This window comes from Dromaius novaehollandiae, chromosome 4 (genome assembly GCF_036370855.1).
Source record: "Dromaius novaehollandiae isolate bDroNov1 chromosome 4, bDroNov1.hap1, whole genome shotgun sequence".
NCBI classification, from domain to species: domain Eukaryota; kingdom Metazoa; phylum Chordata; class Aves; order Casuariiformes; family Dromaiidae; genus Dromaius; species Dromaius novaehollandiae.
In genome coordinates, this window is record NC_088101.1 from 75,423,081 (window position 1) to 75,445,076 (window position 21,996).

The 21,996-nt window shown below is 44.9% G+C and overlaps 1 protein-coding gene across 7 annotated transcripts in view; it reads left to right on the forward strand.

Moving 5' to 3' along the window:
- Nucleotides 1-389: 389 nt before the first annotated feature.
- Nucleotides 390-21,996, forward strand: part of SORCS2 (sortilin related VPS10 domain containing receptor 2) — a 552,477-nt gene continuing 530,870 nt past the window's right edge. For all 7 annotated transcript variants that reach the window (XM_064511468.1, XM_064511470.1, XM_064511471.1 and 4 more), the window contains exon 1: nt 390-859. In XM_064511468.1, coding sequence (XP_064367538.1) covers nt 482-859 — 378 coding nt within the window. In that variant the 5' untranslated portion in view covers nt 390-481. The remainder of the gene's footprint in view (nt 860-21,996) is intronic.

Sequence of the window (21,996 nt, forward strand, 5' to 3'; positions counted from 1 at the left end):
GACTGCGACCTTGCGCGTGTGACCGTGACGGTGTGACCCCGTGGGCGAGAGGGTGTGCGCGGCTGTGTGACCTGGTGTGTGCCTGCTTTGTGCCCCGCTGCGTGTGCGTGCCCCGGCGCGTGGCTGTGCCCCGTCTGTGCCGCGCCCGGCGTGCGGCTGCCCGCGCGCCCCGGGCCGAGCCCCCTCCCCCCCCCACCCCCCCCTCCGCGGGCGGCCCCGCGCTCAGCGGCGCGGCCCCGCCGCCGCCCGGCGTTTCGGCGTTTCGGCGCAGCCCGGGCGCCGTTCCGGCGTTCCGGCGTTCCGGCGTTTCGGCGCGGGCCAGCAGATGGCGGCGGCGCCCCGGCTGGGCGCGCAGCCCCGCGCCCGCCGCCGCCGCGCGAGCCCCGCTCCGGTTACAACCCTCCCCCGCCCCCGCCCCCGCGCGGCGGTGTCTCCCTCCCCGCCACCTCCCCGCCTGTCACTGCCACGCCGGAGAGCCACCATGGCGCACGGCGGGCCACGCGTGTCCCCCGCCGCCGCCGCTCCGCGCGGGGCCGCCCGCCGGCTGCCGCCGCCGCTGCTGCTGCTGCTGCTGCTGCCGCCGCTGCTGGGCGCCGCCGCGGCGCTGCGCGGAGCGGAGCCCGGCGGCCGCCCGCGCCCCGGCGCCCTGACCCGCGGGGCGCGCAGCCCGCCCGAGCCGCGGCGCGGCGGCGGCGGGGCGGCGGCGGCGAGCCGCTCCCGGAGAGCATCCCCGGCGGCGGCGGCGGCGGCGGCGGCGGCGGGCCGGGAGCAGGTCGCGCTCGTCAGCACCTCCTTCGTGCTCAAGGGGGACGCGTCTCACAACCAGGCGATGGTGCACTGGACGGGCGAGAACAGCAGCGTGAGTGCAGCGCGGCGAGCGGCGCAGCGCCGGTCCCGTCCCGTCCCGTCCCGTCCCGTCCCGTCCCGCCGGGGGGGGGGGGGGGGGAGCGGCCCCGGCCCCCTGCGCCACTTCGCCAAAGTTTGGAAAGTTTGCGGGGGCCCCGGGGGCGCGGCGCGGGGGAGGGGGCAGCGGCGCGGTCTGGCCCCGGGCGGCGGCCGCGGGGCTCCGGGGCGCCCTGCGGCGCGGGGCTGGTCTCCGGCGGCCCTTCATCGAGTCCCGCACCAAGCTGCCGAGGCCCGATCCATTCGCCGCGCATCCATCCCCTCCGCGCCGTCTGCCCCGCCCGCCGCCGCGCTCGGGCCCCGAAGGCGCCGGGGGCGCCGAGCAAAACCCCCCGCCGGGCGCGGGGACGCGGCGGGGGCAGCGGGGCCGCGGGTCAGACGAGCTCCCGCAGCCGGCGGGACGGCGGGGCCCCCCGCGGCTCGCTGCTGCCCGGCGCGGGGTCCCAGCGGGACCGCAAAGTCGGCAGCTCTCGGAGGGTTTTTCCCGTCCCGTCGCGGTCTCGGCATCGCTCGCCGGGACCGTGTTTTTACCTTACAGCATCGGTGCCCACAACTTTTTTCCGGTTCAGAGCGTGCCTTGCCTTTGTTTTTTAATGATGAGTTTCGGTCAGAAACTGTCACGGTGAGCCCACGATCTGTTTTTAACTCATTTTCAATTTCAGCTAGTCTTTATTTCCGTATGTGCTGACCCATCCACGGTTGTGTGTTTGCACAGATGGTGTCAGGGAGTTGCTGCTTTCTGGATTTATCCCTCCCTGTGACATTATATCAGAACAGTGTGCGTCGTCGGTAAATACTGCATAGCACCTTGCACTGCCTGTGTAACTTCATAGGCAGGGAAATAGCGTTGTGAAGGCTCAAGATCAACTTTCTCCTGGAGGGTTTTAGTGTTTCTGGAAAACTCTGTGTGATTTTACTGCAGTTCAGTTAAGCTCCTGCTCTGCTTGGACTTTGTGAATTTAGCATAAAGTTTGTTTAAACTTGGCTCGGTTCGGAGAGCTTGTGTTGCACTTCTCACAAGCATGTGAATTGTCATCCCCTTCTCTGCGTTCTCAAGCCTCGTTTTTTGCCTGTTTTGCTCGGGAGTCACCCAGGACGTGGAGCTGCTGAGGCTGCGCTGCTGAGGCTGCAGGTGATCCCCTCGAGCAGGCTGACTGCTCGTGTTAGTGCTCTCGTATAACGAGATATTTTCACGTGTCAGAGTTGGAGTCGGCATCAGAAAGCTCGACACTTTCGAAGGCAGTTTCTGATTTGCTCGGGAAGCAAGCGAAAGATGATGGCCATTTTCTTTTCACAGAAAATGTTGCAAATCGGCAGCATCAGCTATTCCGATTCTGTCCTTCCTCTGTGTCTCTGCTGCTGTTTCTTTTCTGTGGACAGTGCTTGCAGACTGTTAGGGCTACTTCCCTGAAGAATTCGATATTAAAAAGTTGGCATAAGTTCAGTTTTTGACATAAAAGGCAAGTAACAGCTTTCATGCAAAGCACCCTCTACTCCAGAATGAATATAGTAGAACCTTGCTAATCCACGTTTATGACTAGTGGTCTCTCCTCACCTCTCTGCAAAGATTTAATAACAGATGCTGCAGTGAAGACTTGTATTGCTAAAATGTCATTTTTTTTTTGCAGTATGCTACAGTTCATTTGCTAGTAGACTCCGAAGTAGTCTTTCCAAAAGCAAAGATAAATGGGAACTGTCAAAATAGAGGAAAGTAGTACAGTCTTTGATGCAACTTCTTACTTCTTTTTTTGTTTGCTCACTTACTAATCTACTAATTTAGTATTGCAAGATGGTAGTCCCATCATGAATGCCTGTTGATGTCCTTTACTGTATTTACACATTCAATAAAAAATACTCTTGCTGAGTTACTGAATTAAAAAATGTGTTGCTTACCTTCTCTACCATCAGATGGTTACTGTCAAGCAAGACTGGATTTGAACTAGTGATCTGGTACTGAAAGGCGCTTTGCTTTAATCTGAGCAGGCAGTCTTTTTGCATTGGATGATTTAAAGTATTATTGCCAGCATTTTTTGCTCCTTCTTTCCTTGTTTGCTTTGTTTTAGTGTATGCTTCCAGTACAAGAATTGATTTTAACAAAGGCTTCCAGGGAAAAAAAAGATTTTAAAGAGAGTATGTAGAATTTTTTTTTTTGAAAAAAGTGGAATAAATGCATTAAGACCAATAAAAGGAGGATGGGCTCAAAGAGTTTGGAGAGAACTTTGCTGCCTGTGTATATGTGAGATTAAAACTGTTCAAAATAAGTACTTGATCCAAAACACATTGAAGAGTAGTCTTGAATTTTTTATACTTATTTTTTTATGCTGGGTTGAGTGTTTGGAAGTAGGGATGTTGCGATGCAGTGGCTCTCACACCTGGTAACTCATCCTGCCTCCTTAAGTTCTGTACCGAATCTTCCCTGGCCTCAGAAATACCGGCTTGTGTCCTGAAGTGCTGCTCTGTCCCACGTGCACCGTAGTCAGTGGAAGGACTGTCGTTCATTGCGGTGGGATTTTGGACCAGGCCCTGTGCACCTCATGGGGCACTAAGCAACCTTAAAGTGTCGCCGAGGACATTTGGCACCTTGTTGGAGGCACTCAGCACTTTGTAAACCGGGGAACTAAACTAGTTCCTTTACAGCTGCATGGCTGAAAATTTGACAGTGATGAGCTCCAGATGACCACATTTCCTCTTAAACACCTCACCTAGTAAAATAAATAAAGAGGAAATATGCAGTAGGATTATTCCTTTGAGCTCCCTGATGGAGAGACAAATAACCCTAAAAGATGAGGGCAACTGCTTCTCTGAGAGGTGTTCACTGGCAGGAATAGTTCATTGAAAGCGTCGCCACGGAGTGGTGTGCATCAAGGGCACGTCTGCACATGGGGCTTTTAAAGATTTATTTACATCTTGTAAATCCTTCTGTGCCTCGGTCATCGAACCGCGTGATTTCTGGTTGCGTGAGGTGGCAGAAAAGGAGGCGGCTATAAATTAAATAGTTCCTCTCCCCCACACCCTTGTTTTTTGCACTTTAGAAGTCTGATGTGTATTTTATTACCTTTTTTTAATGCCGTTAGTTTTGCACATTATGGAAGTGGTGGATTTGGTAGCGCAAGGGAGAATGTGGTTGCACTGGCTGGAAAGCGAGCTTGACTAACTGGGAAGATTGCTTCTTCATGGTGCCGATGGAGAGCTGCGCAGGGAGGCGTGTAAACTGCTCCCTGTTTTGTGTCCTGATGACTTTTATTTTGTATTCTGATAATTAATTATTTATAAATTCCATAAACAGTAAGCCTGCCCCTGACCTTTCCTGACAGTGGGCTGCATAGCTAAAACCACTGCTGGCGATGCAAGTTTTACAAAGCTACTGCTTTTAACGTCAAGGGTGTATCTGGTTAGTGAACTGCTACAATTAGTATTTCTGCTCTCTGTCCCCTATGGCTCTGGTGTCCGCAGAAATCCGTTGTGCACTATTACTTTCAAACAAAGGTTCACGCAAGTGGAACTAATTTCCTTTCCAGTCTTAAAATATCATAGAGTGAAGGCTTGACAGGTGGGTGGTGCAGCACAACATTTAATCTGGTAGAGGCTAGTGATGGACGTTTGCTCAGCAAATACCATGGAGTTGTGTGTCAGAGTACGTACAGATCGCATGCTTGCCGAATAGCTCTTCACTGTGTTAAGCTGAATATGTACGTTCCCAGATTTAGTAAAAATACTCTAGCCTTTCTGATTTGGGGAAAGATAGTTTATTAATGACAGTTTTAAAAAGCCCTGATTTTCTTTAGAAGAGGAGACCTTATAAGTTTTTTGTGCTGGGTAACCAACTTTCTTTGGAAAACTGTATTCCTTTTAACCCTCCAGGGGAGTTCTCATTGTGCATAAATACTAGCTGATTTAAAGAAAATCAAAGCCAAAATAGAAATATTGGAAATAGAAGACTCTCATTCACCACTGATTTTGATTCATAGGATGTTCTTCGGGCTGCGTGCAGACTGCTGAAGTGTTGCGTACAGGACTTCGGCCAACTCGTTCTTAAGTCTGCAGTTTCATGGTACCAGTATTTCCTTTTTTTTTGTTTGTTGTCACAGTGTTAAGTCCATGCAGGCCCTGAGCTGTCTGGTAAGTTGATGTCATGATCTCTCATAAAAGTGTAGCTCTGTGGTGTGGGAAATAAAGGCAAACATGCACACAATCTTTACAAGGCTCAATATTAAGCAACAGCTTATCAGAAAGGAAGGTTTATTGCACATCTACAGAAATTGCTACACACATAAGTTTATTCAGTTGGTCCAGACCTTTCTGTATTTGATACACAGATATTTCGTTTAATTTAAAAAAATATTATTCTTTGTAATACAGTTTCACCATATATGATTTGTGGAGTCCAGTGGTAGCTAAATGTACTCTTCTGGCAGATATTTTATTTAATTGGTTTCTGTTTTGTTCAGTTCGCAATAAATTGTGCTGCAGGAATCTATAAAGAGGATTGACTTCAATATTGCTATAGCAGTATCTGTGGCAGTAAATGTAATTATTTATCCAAACTGGGCAGAAGTCCATTTGTGGTGAGGTTTTGGTGCTGTTTCTCAAGAGTCGCTGAACTAGTTTTTATGAAACTGAAGGGAGCTGGAGGTCAAAAATCCTGACGGCTCAGACCTTTGATAAATGGCAGATATATTGCAGAGTGAAAGGCAGGTTTCCCGTAGGGAGGATTTTTAAAAAAAATTCCTTTGAGATGATAGTGCAATAAAAAACAAACAGAAACCAAATCCGGTAATCATATTTGAATGGAACAGAAGAATCCCACACTGGAAGCAGAGTGATTTTAAACCGAAATAACTGATGAGTTTAACCTCTTTTTGTTTGGTTTTTTTCATGCTACGAGTTTTACGGTTTGTTTCACGCGTTCGCTTCTGCCGCCTGGGTGTTGCCCCCTCCGCGGCCTGCGAGCGGGTCCCTCCTGCTGCTCTCTGCCGCCCCGCGTCTCTGCAGATCCCGCCGGAGGAAGGCGGCAGAGCAGCGCCAGCTCCCGGCGGGCTCCCCCGGCTGAGGGGGGATTCAGTTAGCGTGTGTCTGTCTGACGCGGGCGTGGAGGTCCTCCTCCCTCCCGCGCTCCCCTCCGCACCTGCCGTGGGACCTGGCCTGACCCGGTCCGCTGGCTTAGCTGGCGTTACCTGGCCTGCTTCGGAGCAGCCGCGGTGTGAGAAGGAGCCGCTGTGGCAGTGTGGGGAGGTGCTCAGGGAGAGCAAGCACGGCCGGGGGTTTAAACGTGGGAGGGAGATTTAGCGATGGACAGTAAAGACCGACACAAGATTGAAATAATATCTTTGACGCTGCGGGTATATTATATGTGCATGATAAACCAAACCAAGCAATAATAATTTAAAACCCTAATAAAACACCAATGACAATTTGGAAATAAATAATGGGGGGGATCCCTTGTCATGCCTAACTCCAGTCCTCAAGACTAAGCTTGGGCTTTCGTGGTAGGAAGGGGATAGAGGTGGTCTCTGGATTAATCTCCCCTGGCAGTCTTAGCGTGTCCAGAAGGAGGGTTGGATGAATTGTCTTCCAAAAGCATGTGTCTCTCTCCTTTTATTAGAGAGGGAGCCTAGATGACTAACTTAGATGAAACACATAATTTATTTAAAGTTATGCCTAACCCAAATATCTGGAATTTATTGCTAAGGGATGCAGGTATTTCCTTCCTTCCTTATTGTATTACGGTTGTTGGAGTTTCAGTCAGGGACTAAGACTGTTGTGGTAGGTGCTGCACAGACCCAGAGCAAAACTGCAGTTGCAACTCTAAAGATTTTATAATTACAGTTTACTTACTTATATCACTGAGAGGGGGAGTGGTATGTTTAGAGGGTATACATGGGCGGGGATCACACAAAGGTCTAGGTATCAGTCCAAGGGCTGCTCCAGCAGCTGTTTAAGTATTTTTTTTTAATGACTTTGAATATTCGTGCATAAGCAGTCATTGGAGCAAGGCCTGGAGTTTCCCCTCCCAGCTGAGAGTTTAACCGGGAGTTCAGAATCGAGCCCACCATGTGCGCGTGTGCGTGTATGTGCGTGCGCGTGTGTGTGTATTTCTGTCTCTCACTTTTCCAGACCACCGGATCTGTAACGCGGCTCCAAGAAGTGGAGCAGCTTTAGCAGGCAGGGTGGCGGGTCTGCAGCGTGGTCTGTGGCCTGGTGGGCGATGCGCGTTTGAGCTCCTCGAGCAGCAGCAGGTGCTGAACGCTGCTGCTGGGCGCGTGCTGGAGGCGGGGGCCCTGCGGGTGGAAGGAGCAGAGGGCAGTGCCAGCCCCGTGAGCCGCTGCTGTGCAGAAGGAAGACGCCACCGTGGGCTGTGAGATGCTCGGTGCTGCAGGTGTGTGGTGGCACGTCTGCTGGCCTCCCTGGATCAGGTGAGATCAGTGACGCGCTGTGCTTATGGATCCTGTTGGATTTTGTCAGCCCTGGGAGCGGCTGCCGTGGAGAGGGGAGATGCCACGAGGCTGCTGTGTCGCAGGAGTGTGAGCGAGCGCGCTGCACGTGCCGGGGCTGGTGCTGCTCCCCGCAGCCCTGTCTCCCCATCGGAGCTCCCCGCGGAGCTCCACTCGGGCACCGCTGCGGTATTCCCCGTGGTACGGCAGGGCAAACTCGAGGCTTGGCCGGGGCTAGAGCTTAAGGTCCCAAATGAGCGGCTTTTGGGTTAAATTGCGGTCGAATAGCAGTATTCAGGAACTTCAGCAATTACTTTGCCAGTTTCCTTTGAAATACTGTTTGTGGTTATCTCGTGCCTCAGTTTCCCACCTGCAGTGTAAGAGCAATGGTACTTCCTATCTCTTAGGATTGTTGTTATTATAAATAAATAGGCACTTTGATATCAAAGTAACGATTACCATCTAAATACATAAAAGAGGCAGGACCATAGAAAAGCTAGTCTATGGTTTCATTGCTCCTTTGGCTGTTTCGTAGTATGGTCTAGGAATTAGAGAAGGAAATGCCTTCATGGGTCACAGAAACCTCTCTGTTTTTTTGTTGTTTGTCTGGATCAGGGCACCTTTTGGTGTGTATTCCAGTTTAGTTTAAATGCCTAGCCTCCTGTCGCTTGTGTTGGCAGACCCTCGAATAGTCTTAAGATTATGTGACTAAAAACGTTTTCACTGAAATTTAACCTACATTTGCCTTGGATTTTTTTCCCCCTCTCATTTTCTGGTATACTGGCTAAAATAATTGTGCGTCTTTCTCAGTCTTTGTACCTTTCCTATCCTCGCAGACTAGTTACTGTTTCTCTGAATAATATACTTTTTTGCCCTTTTAATTTTCTTCTATCGCTCACTGTTGCTAGCTCTGTAATTGCACCATCTGGATACAATGGTATCTTCATATAATAGTACCTACGTACAATGTATTTGATGGGAACATTTTTAGAAATGCACGTACAGAGATTATTGTTCATTTCTGGCTTCCCTCTAATCTCTCTAATGTCCTCCTGATTACTACCTGCGTTTTCTAGAAAGAAAACTGTAGAACAGTAAATAGAGTTTGTTTGCTTTTTGAATGAGAAGTCATAAAAACACAAATAAAGTTTGGTCATTAGGTAAAAAGCTAACTTCTGTGGTTTTGTGCAGTGACATTGTTTCTTCGGTAGACAAACTGGCTGTATTTAATATAGTAGGTAGATTTAATATTTATTCTTTCCCCACACGCTATGAAATTTGTCTCTTTCATGGTCCTTGAAAGCTTCTCAGAGGGTCAAACTGCGGGAGAAGTGGCATGGAAGTGTGTTGCCAGACTCCAGCTACCAGCAGAGCATCCTTGTTACTGCTGAACCGTAGGCTCGTGCTTCCTGGCCAGCATGTTCCGCTTTGGCAGATGGCAACCTACAGTCTATGAAAACGTGTTTTTTATTTCTGCTACAGTCTCTCCTCTGCCCCGCAGACTGCAAGTGCCACAGGGCCGTCCTCTCCCCTGCCTCCAAGGTGCGTGAACAAGATGTGCTGTGCTGGGACTCTGCGCTGAGCTGGTGGCCTTTCTCTTGGTAGCTTCTGTAATACCAACAAAGACTAATGACGACGATGACTGAGAACTGAGCTGTTCCACCTGGAAGCCCTAGCTGCGGGTAGCTTCCACCTCCCTAGACTTCTAAGTAAGCTACTGTGGAGAAAAGCTGTTTTTCTCAGGTGTTGAAGAACAACCTGTTTGTGGTTAATGCATCCCCACGCTTGCCTCCAGCAGGCATTGTCACTGCGAGGCAGGTGCCGAGGGGACGGTGCTGGTGGCTTGCAGGCGTATGTCGGAGTCACCCTCTGAGCTTTGGGCAGCCTTTCACCGGGATGTTTAGTGTGACTGATTCCAAAGAAAGAGTTGTTTCTTCGTTGAAAACACAATTGTGTCAGGGGATGGTAGGTTACCATAAAATCCTCCTGGGTCTAAGTTCAATAGGATATTTTTCCTGTGTAAGCTACCTGAAAATAGCTTATAACTTGCTCTTTTCAGAGGACTGGAGCTGCCTGTGAGTCTGAGGGATCTAAATCTGCAGCAGTACTTGTTAAATCTTGCCGCTTATGGAAAACAGAATATTCTTCTCTCAGTTCTTCATTTATGCTGTAAGGGATTGCGTTGGACGTTTAGCATAAGTAGGCCTCTGTGTTGGCAGAGGCAGAGATAAGTGAATAACCTTGACTGAACTTTTGAACCCCTTTTGTATCATTTATTTTTAATGCATGGTTGTGGAGGGGCTAACCCCTGGATGAGGCATACAGACAGCAATAAAACAAAACCAATCACGTGCCAGTGATGGGGCAGGTGCTTTCTGGGCATGTGGAGACAAGATCACCAATCCTTAGGGCCATAAAGTGCCAGGGACCATCAGGACAGAGTGCATGGATATAGTGCTCCACCATTCAGCCTGTTATACTTAGGTACCTACTGCTGTATCTTAAGTTCCTGGCTGGTTTGTGGAGCGATCCCACTCTGTTTTTTCTGAGCATTTCATGGGGCATGGTGAGGCTAGTAGGGCTAAAATTAGACATGGCTACTGCATACTGGTATGTGGGTATGCACGTGAGCATCATCCCTCCTGTCCTCTCTCATTTTAATCTTGTAAATACCACAAGTTTAATTAAGACATATAGGGCTGCAATGTCTTGGGTATTGTAGTATTTCACGTGGTTAGAGGATAGAAGCAAGCAGACATATGAATTAAGGGACTTTCTTCTCCCTGGCCCAGATGCACCACACAGGCACTGGGACTTATCAGAGTTACAGCTTTTGATTTAGAAGACCGTTTCTTTTGTTGTCAATTTATCTGCCTTTTAACCAGTGGTTTCCCATGTTTCCCTGGCTGTTATCCAAGTAAATAGTGGCAAGCATGGCAGGAGGTCTCAGCTCCCGTGAGAGGGGCTTGAAGCATCTTCCTTGCCCTGAGTGAGAAGTACAAAAGGACCAGAAACTACACAAAACATCTCTGCTGGGAGTAGAGTGGCTTCAGGGTGTCCTGAGCAGCAGTGAGGGACTAGAGAGGGCTGGCAGCGAGCACCCCGGCTGCTCTTGGCTGTGTCGGTGCTGGGGGCAGAGACTTGGGAAGCTGCAACTATTGCTGGTTCTGAGCTTTTTGTTCCCCTTGGATGAGGAGGGCCAGTATTGACAGAGCCAGCTGAGACCTGATCCTGTTCTTTTTGAAGTTTCCCAGCCTGATAGGAAAAAGAAATATGAAAGAATCCAGTGTTATTTTTTCCTCTCTTTGATGTGACAGCCACTGAGGTGCTATTGAGCACATGCAGGAGGGAGGAGGCTGTGTGGATGGAGCAAAGGTGCCCATATTTTTGGACAAGCAGGCCACTATCAGTGTTGTGTATTTCTCTTGGGTTAAAGCTATTATTATTAAACTCTGATTGAAACCACTATAAAGAAGAGAAGCAGCAGCATATGTTGTGCATCAGCTGCAGAGCATTTTTGTAGCTCTATGAAATCCAGTTTGTGAATCACTGACTTAGCTGTTGGCTCTCACCAGCTCCTGCAAAGGAAGTTGTAGAAGAAATCCTTTCCTCTGCATCCAGGATAAATCAGGCACTTCTCCTTAAAACTTGCTAGATGTAGCTCAGGGAACACATTTCCAGTTCATAATGAAATACATATGTTCTTCTTCATGTAGTGTCTCTCCAGGGCTACTGTGCAGAGCACTGAGGGCCACTGGCTAGATCTCCTTTGCCTTCCTTCCTCCTCCTACAACTCTTTAAAACAGATGGTTTATTATAAAGTGGGCTACATTTGGAGGGCTTTGAACCTTGGTGGGTTTTTTAATAATCTCATTGCTTCTGGAGGACATTAAGAGACCGCATTTTTTTCATAAACTGTGTAAGCACTTTGTGCCCAGTGCTCCTTTTGTTTATTTTAAAATTCCCTTGGGGGCTGAGGAGAGGACTTACCAGCCATGGGAGATGGATAATGTGGTATCAGGCTATCATATGTAGTCAATGTGTTGTTAGCTGGAAAATTATCAATACAAAATGACTTTTTAGCTTCAGCTAACATTACAAAAGGCACTTCTTAAACTGGCACAAACTGGTACAACTTAAGGATTGAAGGAAGTGTCGACTTCTTCCTGGGCTGGTGGACGTGGTTCATCTTGGGTGGTCTGCAAGCACACAGGCATGTTTGAGCTACTTTTGTGTGTGCAAGAGAGATTTTACAAATACTAGAGCTGCATGAAAAGAAGACCCTCCACTTCTTGTTTGAATCTACATCGATGAGGGATGCATTTTGGCTCTAATGTTCCTGACTGAAGAGACTGTCCCTGAAGATGGAAATGTAGAGTTGAAGAAGGAGATACTATATTCTTTATCTTGTTAGCAGAAACTGCCGACAGGTCTGGTTATTGCACTGCAGTATTTTGTGAAGTATATCTGAGTTCCCTAAGGGAGCAGGACTCAGTCCACCGTGATGTTTCGCGTGGGTCGGTAGCTCGGGAGTCAGGCCCATTGGGATGAGAGCACGGCCATTCACATTTGGGCATTGACTGTGTGCCGGAAAATAACGTAAAGAGTTCATAGTCTTTGATCCACTGTCTATTGTGTGTGGAAGGTTTGCACAAAATCTGCAAGCTTTTTATTTGTGTAGCAACTAAGCAGACTCGTATTTATTTACTGAACCTGATTGTCACAGTCTCTATCAGTCAGTGAGAACCTCTGCTCCCCCTTAGGCTGCTGCTATGTCTGTCCTTTGTTTCTCTTACTTTTCCCTCTGCTTTTGTAGGTGTCTTATTCCTCCTCCCTCCTTTGGCTGTCTCCGAGAGTCTCCTTTTCTCTTCTCTCTTAATTTCTTTCTCTGTATTAAATCACCTTTTTCACCCCTGAGGGCGTAAATAGCATCATCTTCCCTGTTCCGTCTGGAAAAAAGATCTTCAAAGACATAGTTAGTAACGATGCAGATCAGTCAGCAGTAGATTTAGGAGTTGCCATTCCAGTGAATATAGATGTTCACACTTGGGCACGTGCTGTCTACAGGCTTGGACAGACATAGCGCATGGCTTAAGGAAATCTTGTGTTTGTGCTGGTATCTGTAGCTCTAGAGGCTAACTACAGCAGATGTTTAAAAGAAAATTGTCCCCAAAATACATCATCTAAATTGAAACTGTCCCAGGAGCAGTGTGTTTTACCTTGTGCCCCTACCCTAAAGCTGTAAAGTGATCTCTTGAACTCACCGAGGTTTGTTTTAGGTTGGGGACATGAATGAAATATATTGCTTCTGTGTCAAACTTCTGGGTAAGTTTAACTGATCATAATTAGAAATGAAAGACTCAAAATCCCATTTCTAGTCATCCAATTCTGTAATCTGTGCATACCATCTAATGAGAATTTATGTATTACCCATCACTGGAATTACTCTGCTGCTTACCCAAGTTTAATTGAAAAATAATCATAATCTATTCAGTGTTAGATTTAATGCATAAATGCAGTATTGTGAGCAAACCACAATTTCTGAGATGTCTGTTACCATAGATTTTAGTGTCTTTATTTCGTTCAGGTATTAGTGGATGCTCACAACTTGAGTGATGTCATTCTGATACAGGACTTGCCAAGTGCGCCTCGTTATTACTGTTGCAACCTACAGGCAATGAATTCTTTTTCCTTTAAATGAAATAAAATATTTGCAAGCTGTTGCTTATTGAAGGAATTAAGATGAATGACACTCTTTTCAAAAACAAATGCAAGCTGAGGAGAGTCAAGAGAGCAAGTGTGTGTGAAGCTGTCATTGAAGGGGGCCTCTGCAGCTCACACACGCGAGCTCCGAGGGCTCTCTCTGAGCCTGGCGAAGATGGGAGTTAAAAGCACAAAGTGCTGCCGTCTTGGTTTCTAGCATAGCTCACCTCACTGATACCACTGCACTTGCTGTGCAGTCGCTATAGTTCATGGACTGAAAGGAGATGAGCAGATTTAGATTGCTTTTATCTGACGTGAAATTGATGCTGTCTTGTGGGAATGACTTGAAAGGAGAACCCAAGAGCGGCATTACTAGGTTAGACCTGTTGATACCGAGGGAAAAGCATGAGAATAGAATGAGCATTTTGTGATGCTTCAGCAGACAGATCTCCTGGCCTGCAGCAATTTGTGGCTCAGGGCTAACTGCAAAAGCTTTTCTGGTGCAGAAAGCATATACCTTGTTTTATAAATGGGAAAATCAAAGGGAAGATGAGCATATATACTTAAGTGGGGCACTTAACCAAAGCTGCTAATGCTGAATCTCTCTTCATGATGTCATCCTTTCCTCATATTTAAATGACTTCAACTTTTGGGTTTTGGTCTCAGAGTATTTTAATTTTTGTGGATCTGTGGCTACATTTCAGAAAATGATTGCTTACTGTATTGATTTTCATAGTATTTCAATTCCAGCAAGTCACATAAAATAACAAGTAGACCTATCAAGGTATTAATTACAAAGTGCTTCAGCACTTACATGATTTTTTAATATAAGTTTCTCAGCAATTTGGGTAATTAAAATGATACTATTTGACTTAAGTGAATATTCTTTCTGCAGTCTCTTTTGAAACGGAATTAATTTTGTGTTCAAGTCATTATTCTCTTGGTACATAACCAATACAGTATATGTTCTTATCAACAAGTGAGTCTCATTTTTAATTTATGAAAGTTTACCTGAGAGTATTCAAACGTCTAACCCTTTCCAAATATTAAAAATTCCTTTGATGTCTTAGTGTTTGACTTTAAACAACTGAACTTCTGGTGTACTGTATAAGAAGTTTTGATATATACTAGATTAGCTGCTTGTTAGTTCCAAGTTTGCATGGCATAATTTAGCTAGGTTTTTGTTCAGTAAAAATCAGTGGTTCTGTTAAAATAAAAATCAAACTTTATCTCTTTCCAGTTCTGTTTTATATTAAATTTATAGTGATTTAAAGGCCAGTTTTCAAAAAGGCATGCTCCTATTTCTTAGATATTAAGAAATGCTGAAGATGAATGTTGTTGAGAATCTTCTTGCTCATTCTTATTCACAAATGATTCATGATTTTTTAAATAAATGTATGTAGTGCTCTCTTTACCTTTTCAATATTAGATTGAAGGCTATCAATAAAAACATTCAGTTAGAGTGGACTGTCTGTAGGCTCCATGGGAACCCATGCCTTGAGCAGATTTCGAAGCTAGTATAAAGCAGTGTCATTCCATTGACTTAAATTTCACCCTCTATGGAACGATTCTTAATTTTGCTTTGTCTCATAGTTATCACTGTAATGGAAAAGAAAAGGTGCAGGAGCCTACAAAGTGGGGAAGAAGTAAACAGAAACCAGGTAATATCACCCGAATTGCATCATAAGTATGAATTCTGCACTGTCCTTTCTCTCTTCCTATATTTTTCCTTTTCTTCAACGTATTTTCTGTTAACTTCTATATGTTACTGAATTTTTCTAGGAAGAACAAGCTTGTTAGCTCAAGCAGAGGTTGTTTTTTGTTTTATTTGTGTTCTCACTCTCTCTCAGTCTTCTACCTTCCTTTCTGTGGATTGATAATTTAATCTTTTTAGTTGCTTCTCTTTCGTATTGGTTTTGTTTAGCATCACTAGGGTCAGCATGTTACATATGGAAGGCACATCAGCTGAAGGAAACTAATATCCTGATCACCTTACCATCACTGCGGATGGAGAGAAACCAGCTGGCATGAGTGAATTGATTTCTGCATCCGTCTTCTTGCACAGGCAGTCAATTTAACAGCAAGAAACCAGACTTGAGCCCTCACTACTCTCCTGCTGTAGAAGGCTCCCTATGTTGTAGTCTAATTCTTTGGACTTCACTGATGCACTGCAATATCACCTAGCTGGGAGAGCAATGGCACTTGGCACTTTTAAAATCAAACCATGTGATATTACTGAACTCAAGGCCCATAAAAGTCAACAGCAGCCTTCAGTGTATTTTGGATCAGATCCCTTGGATGGTACTTCCACTCTTTGACCGTATACTAGTTCAGAGGTATTTAAACCCCAGAAGTATTAGGAGGAATCTGTCATTGCTAAGAGCATGAAGCTAATCTTGACGACAAAGCAGGATCAGTTTTTTTGTTGGTTTTTAGTATATCCAGTTTCTTTCTGGAGTTTCTGTACCACATCCAAGCTAATATTTATTGGGAATGAGATGCTGTTTTCTAGATATCATCATTATATCCAATGTGAGGAAAAAGCATGATGTTTTCACTCTTCTCCGTCGCTTTTTTGGTGGAGGAACAAGTATGCAGCAAAGCAGGTCTGTTCTTTAATGAAAATTTTCAGGGCACAATACTGTGTAACTTAGGTAATGGTTTAAATATTCAGGTTAAAGAGAACATAATTAGTAGGCTAGTTTGGATTCACCTTTCCCTATTACTGTTTAAAGAAGTTGGATGTAGAGTTCTGTTATTGCTTCATTTAGTTTGACTGTTGGAGTGATGTAACTCCCCGTGAATCAGACTGTTCTTGTTCTGATAGAAGTAGGTTTATTGTGTCACTGGATCAGAGCATGTAGTGCTTGAGGCTTTTCTGATATCGTAGAATTAGAAGCAAAATAAGCTGACATATTAGGTCTCATAAGGGACTAGACTTGCTCTGCTTTGGTCCCAAAGGTGTCATTGGTCCTATTTGCATTACACAGTCAAATATTTGTATGTGGTATCATTGAGGCTAACAAAAGGTTGTCATAGGGCAGTGTTTATGTCACAGATTGTGACATTTACTTGTTGATGGGATAGTATAATGTCAGCATGTCAGGGTGCAAATGTCATTGCTTTGTGATGTGACAAATTGTCCCTCAGGATAAGCTTTTTAAAAGATCTTAACTGATGTTGGAAAAACGAATTGGTTTAGACTGATTTTATTTGCATCATATCAGAAATTTAGAAAGCAAAAGCTTGAAGCAATTTGTATTGCTTTTCATTCTTGATGGGTCTGTGCTAATGTCACAAACTTTAGTCATTATATCCGTGCTGCTTTGTTAGCAGACACATTTGTTGACTCATCATGCTCAAAGGCAGCTCCAGAGTTGACGATTCCTCGGTAGCTAATGTGCTTAATTGGAACGTTCCCCATCTGTGGCATACTGGGTTTTCCTATGTCAACGACAAAATAGTAAGAGAATTTTGAACATTTCCAGCCTGACAAAATTTAAATGAAATAGGAGGATGCGTGAGAATAACTTTCTTCTGCCTGTTCAAAACTTGTTAGAGGCAGTTCTGAAGCATACTAAGCAGCATTTCTTATGCCTTACGTACAGGGCAAATTCAGCTGGGGTGGCTTTGCTTAGTTAGCATAACTAAACTGAGGCAGAAGTGTATTTGACATTAAAGTGTATACCTAGGACATTCCAGGTGTATGCCTGCCTGGGACATACCCTAATAAATAGAAGTAGAGGATGGTCAGTAGTTTCCAGAAGACATTTTTAAGAAAATTCAGACATGTAACTTGCACTAAAATTAGAATCTTTGAGAATGATGATCATGTTCCTTAAACTATCATGAGAACGTTCTAGGGAGAGCTGAAGGCATCAGCTATTGCTTAGGGCAACTTAATGGAAAATTTCTTTGTCCAATCACAGAATAATTAAATCATAGATTTGTTCTTCAAGCAAAATGGTTTTGGACTTAATGATGAAATTTGATCTTAGGCCTAGGCCTAGTCATACTTTTGGGTGGTGGCCACATACAGACAGAGTAAGCACTCTGTCAAAGGTGGGTCAGAAAAGTAACATGTAGTAACATTAGTGAGCAGTATCCTAACCTGTATTACCGAAGCTGTATGTATTCATTCTGAGCTGAACTTTAGACTAGTGATTTTGTATGAAACCACTTTCCACTAGATTTGGAAGAAGTTCTTATGAAGTTTGGGCTTTCCAAGTCTGTGATTTCTCAGCTTTGCGTTTGCTCAGAAATGCCATTTTGTGTGGGTGCTGTCTGTGAGACTGCACGTGCCCGTGCCAGAAGTCGCTTACCCTGCGTGCACAGTTCTTAGAGTTGAAGCGAAAGTTTGGACTTCAGCTCTTTGAAAACACAAAGAGCTGAAGTTGTAACCTTAAAATACAGTGCATTCTCTTGTAAAATTTTCCTTACTATCCTCAGCCAGTATTGAGCTAATGCTCCATGATTACACCCGGCTGTAACCCACTGCTACGGAGGAGAGATTGATTGAAGAAAAACAATAGTATTGGATGGAAATGAACAGACTTTGAACAGCTTCTTAGTCAAGATGTTTGGCCATTGGATACTTTGTTCAAACCATTTTGTTCTGAACCTAATTTGAAATCAGTGAATCCCTACAGTATGAAGCAATATCTTATGCCTGCGTTTTTGTCGGTTTTGTGTCAGTGCAAAGGCAGACTCCAGGTGAGCTGTGCTTTCTCTGCAGAGAACTTGCCGCGTGATGGCAATTCCTGCAGAAACGGCAGACGAGGAGGGTCCGGTAGTCTCTGCGTTCATCTGGGCTTCGGGAAAGCCGGTTTCAGTTCCTTGGTCTGCCAGAGGCTTTCTGTTCAACCTTGAGCAGGTAACTTGAACCTTTCTATAGCTAAATTCCACATACACAAGTTTCGTTCCACCCCTTTGGTGTATTATAAGGGCAACATCAAAGTTTATGAAATGTTTGGATACTCTGGTAATTTATGTGATCATGTTACCATAGATAAACAGAAGGGTAAAGAGAGGCAGTCTGCAGTCTACACAGGAAAGTTATTTTTCTGATTTTAATCTTATATAAGGGAATCTCATTTTACAGTCTCTAATCTAGAGCTTTCATGTGGCTTTGCATCCTACATTATACCACATTATACCCACCAGCAGCACAGTCTTATGAATGGTTTTTCAATTACAAATATTTTTAATGGCTGATACCTGCATCAGTGAAATATGCCTCCTTCCAAGCCACCTTTTACTTTGGAAGTATATGATTTTCTTTCATAATAACATCTATGTTAAAAATCAATAGGAGATTTTACCTTCCTTAAAGAATGTTTGGTATTTTTATTCCTTTTCTCAACTATATATCTTTTTATTTTAATTTGGTAAGAGTTACACATTTCTGATAAGAATAGTTGTATATATAATAATTTGAAACGCATCTGGCATTAGTTCTGTAAAAACAATCTGGATGTTCTCTGATCTGAATCTACAGAGCCATAAATATATACGGCACTGTATTAAGTTTTATAATGCTCATTACTTCCATGTTGTACCTGTTGGGTAGAAAATCATTAAAGCGGATGAAGAGTACTGCTCTTTGAGCAGCAGAATTATTAGAAGTGCTTTTACGTGGCCTCTTCTAGATATGAGTTTCCCTGCAGGGTTCAGCAAAGAAATAATTAGTATTTAAACTGCTTGCTAAGTAGGATGACTATTCCTCCAAAGCAGAATTACAAATCAATGAAGTGCTGCAGAATTTTTCTTTGGGCTAAAAAATTTGCCGTATGAGGTCTTCAAGATACAATGAGGGTTACCTGTGGTCTAGTAAAGTGAGCTTAAAGCTCGATATAGTAGGCCTTCTTTAATTCATAAGGTTTTCACGGGACTGTCATTGTAGTCATGGGCAATGCTCTTTGTTCCTGTTTCAGCTCCTAGAGCTGTATTAGCAGCTTACTCTGTGTGTCTTTAAGTGTCCCTTCATGTTTAGTTACTTCTAGGTCAATTCCTGAGCTACTTGGAGCACAAATTTAACTCACCCGCTTTGTAATGGTTGTGATCAGCACTCTGGAAGGCCTGAGATCTACATGTGTGCCGTTGTGTTGCAGCGGTGCGCTCTAAATGGTTAAATGTTTAGATGGTTTAGTGTTAGGTAACCAGCTGTTTATGATAATAACCTAATAACCTAATAAACCTCAGTATTTATCCTGATACCTCTCTATTCTTTTGAAGGGGATTTTTATTTGTGATCTGTAGAGAATGAGTTTATTTAATGGACTTCCCATTAACAGTGCTAATGGTCATCATGCAGTGAGTTTCGAAGGGTGCCTGTCTGAACTTTGCTGCAGACCGGTGCATGTGCCACCATTCACTCGGGAGCGCCTGGGAGAAGCCCAGGTAAATGTAGTAGGTTTGGGATATTTGACTGTACCGTTCCGTTTCCGTTACCAAAGTGCTGGTTGTTTGGTCTAAGTAGCAATGGACAGGACATGACGTGTACTTCTCAGAAGCAGCTATTGAAAGTGTCCTGTAAACGTCAGGGTGCAGAGCCATGAAAAAGCCCAGAAATCTTTGGTAGGTGTTTAATCCCCAGCTCTGGCTTGCATGGTGAGAGTCTGTTGGCTTTGTTTTGAACGTATGCAACTTGTGGGTGTAAAAAGTGGTATGCGTGCCCCATTTATGTGAGTGACAGAAGTTCACCTGCCTATTTTGTAGGTTTAGATGTTTTGCAATATGTTGATTTTACATTCTCCCAGGTTGTAGCCCTCTTAAAACTAACTCTGCAAAGAGAGAGTTCAGGCGGGCTCACTTCACACCGCAACCGTCAGTGCTTCACCGCTGCCAGCCGCCCTTTCGCTCATGTCCGTGGCAAACAGGTGAGAGCAAGCAGCCAGAGGAGTAGGGAGGTGGGAGCTCTGGACCGTGGCCTCACCAATCAGTCACCGTGTTGTGAAACAGGTTCCTTAAAGTGTAGCATGCTGCATGTTTCTCTGAGCAGCCGTGCTCTTCTAAGCAGCCATAGGGTATTCCCAGGCCCCTGCAAGCCCCCTCGGTTGGTGACAGGATAGTTGTTCATGGCATTGGGCAGGGAACTGAGCTGAAGAATTGATCAAGGTGAAGAGAACCTGGGCAGTGGGGTTACTGCCTTGCTTCAGTTTACTCTTTTCCTATCCACTATGGATATGGAGAAAAGTTTATTCCCTGTCTCTTTTCATCAAGCCTTAATATATCTGAAGTCCTTTATTGTGCCTCTCCCGTGTCTTCTGTTCTTTAGATTTAATAACCTCAGCTTCTTCATGCCTGCATTGTTACTCACCTGGTGTTGCTTTTCTAGACCTCTCATCATTTTTATTGCATTTCTCCAGGCTCTCTTAGTAATCCGTATTAGTTTGGTGATGCTGCAGCGTGAACATGCTGAGGTGATGCTGAGGTCTTCAGCCTGGAGTGGAAGTTTACTTCCAGAGTCTTGCAGTCTGCATGTGTCTTGCAGCCTCTTTATCCATTACCTTATGGTGTCGTGCTGCTATGAAAAAGGGAAACATGATTGTCTTGTGATTCCTTAGCGTTCATACCTTTCCTTTTACTGAGTGTGCTTTGCTGTTGCCTGTTCTTACTATGAGCACTTCAGTATTTATGCCTGGTGATTGTCATTGTTCTTGCTGAATGGCACCAGTCACCTCTGGTCATTTTTCCAGTCTGTGAAGATCACTTTCAATTCTAATCTGGCACCTCAGTCTGTGTGTTGCACCTTTCAGCTTGGTGTCATCCTCTGATTTAATAAGCATAGCCTCTTCATGCAGATATCAAATCATACCAGACTAAGGACATGTTCCTTTGCAAACCCATATCCAGGAGGATATCTGTGGCCTTTCTTTTATCCATAAGGCCTGTTACTCTACCATATAAGGAAATGAGAAAATTTTGATAGTATTTGTTTGGAGACTTTCAAATTGGACTTTACTCATTGCTGACACCCAGTTTATTTAGGATGTTTCTGGGAATTGAAGCTACTCTGACTGTTTGGTAATTTCCAGACTCCTCCTTCCCCTCCACCTCTCTTCTTTTTATAAAGATAGGCCCAGTGTCTGTCCTTTTCTGGTAGCCTGGTATGCACCCCATTTTACTTTAATTCTTTAAGAAGTGGGCAAAGCAATCTCAAAACTCCTGGCAATTTTGAGAATCCAAGGATGATGTTCAACTCCATTTTTATCTAACAGAATGCTTCTGTTGCATTGGTCTTGGTGAAAATACGACCTAAATCCTTCTTTCACCCCAGCCACTTGTTCCTTTCCAAATGCATTTCGTTTAGTTTTGCCACTGCAGCTGTTTGTGGGACCTTGTGATAAAGCAGATCAATGAACAGATCTGGGTTAAGAGTAGCTCTGTAGTCATTCTCTCCCAAAATGTCCCTCTTCTTCACACTTCACACCAGCCCCCCCTTTGTTGGTGGGATCACATCTGGAGAAGTGGGTCTCCAGAAATGACTAGCAGGATGTTCTGCGAGAGGCTCCGTGCTGCTGCATTTGTTTTTCCAAAATGTGTCTGGGTAGTTCACCTTATCGTAAAAAGCCATCCTTTGAATTATTCTTCTTGTTGCTTAAAATAGGTACAAATGCAGGACTCTCATAAAAATACGAGCTTTTCTGTTTCTGTGGTTTTTACCTCACATGGCAAACTCTGCTTTGAACTGGTGCATCTACTTGAAGACCTGCATAGTGTCACTAGATTTTCCATGCCATTGCCTGGACCTTTTTCCACACTGGTACATGGGCATACAGCATACCTCCTCCCCTCTCCGTTTCCGTGCACTTTCACTACTGGGTAGTCTCTTGTTCTTCCATAATTTCTTCTTGATTCCTTTTTTTTTTCTTTAATTTTCCTGACACTGCTTTTTCTTTCTCTCTCCCTCTGCATCCTTAATTCTTCACCCTGCAGGAGCCCCATAATACATTTACGG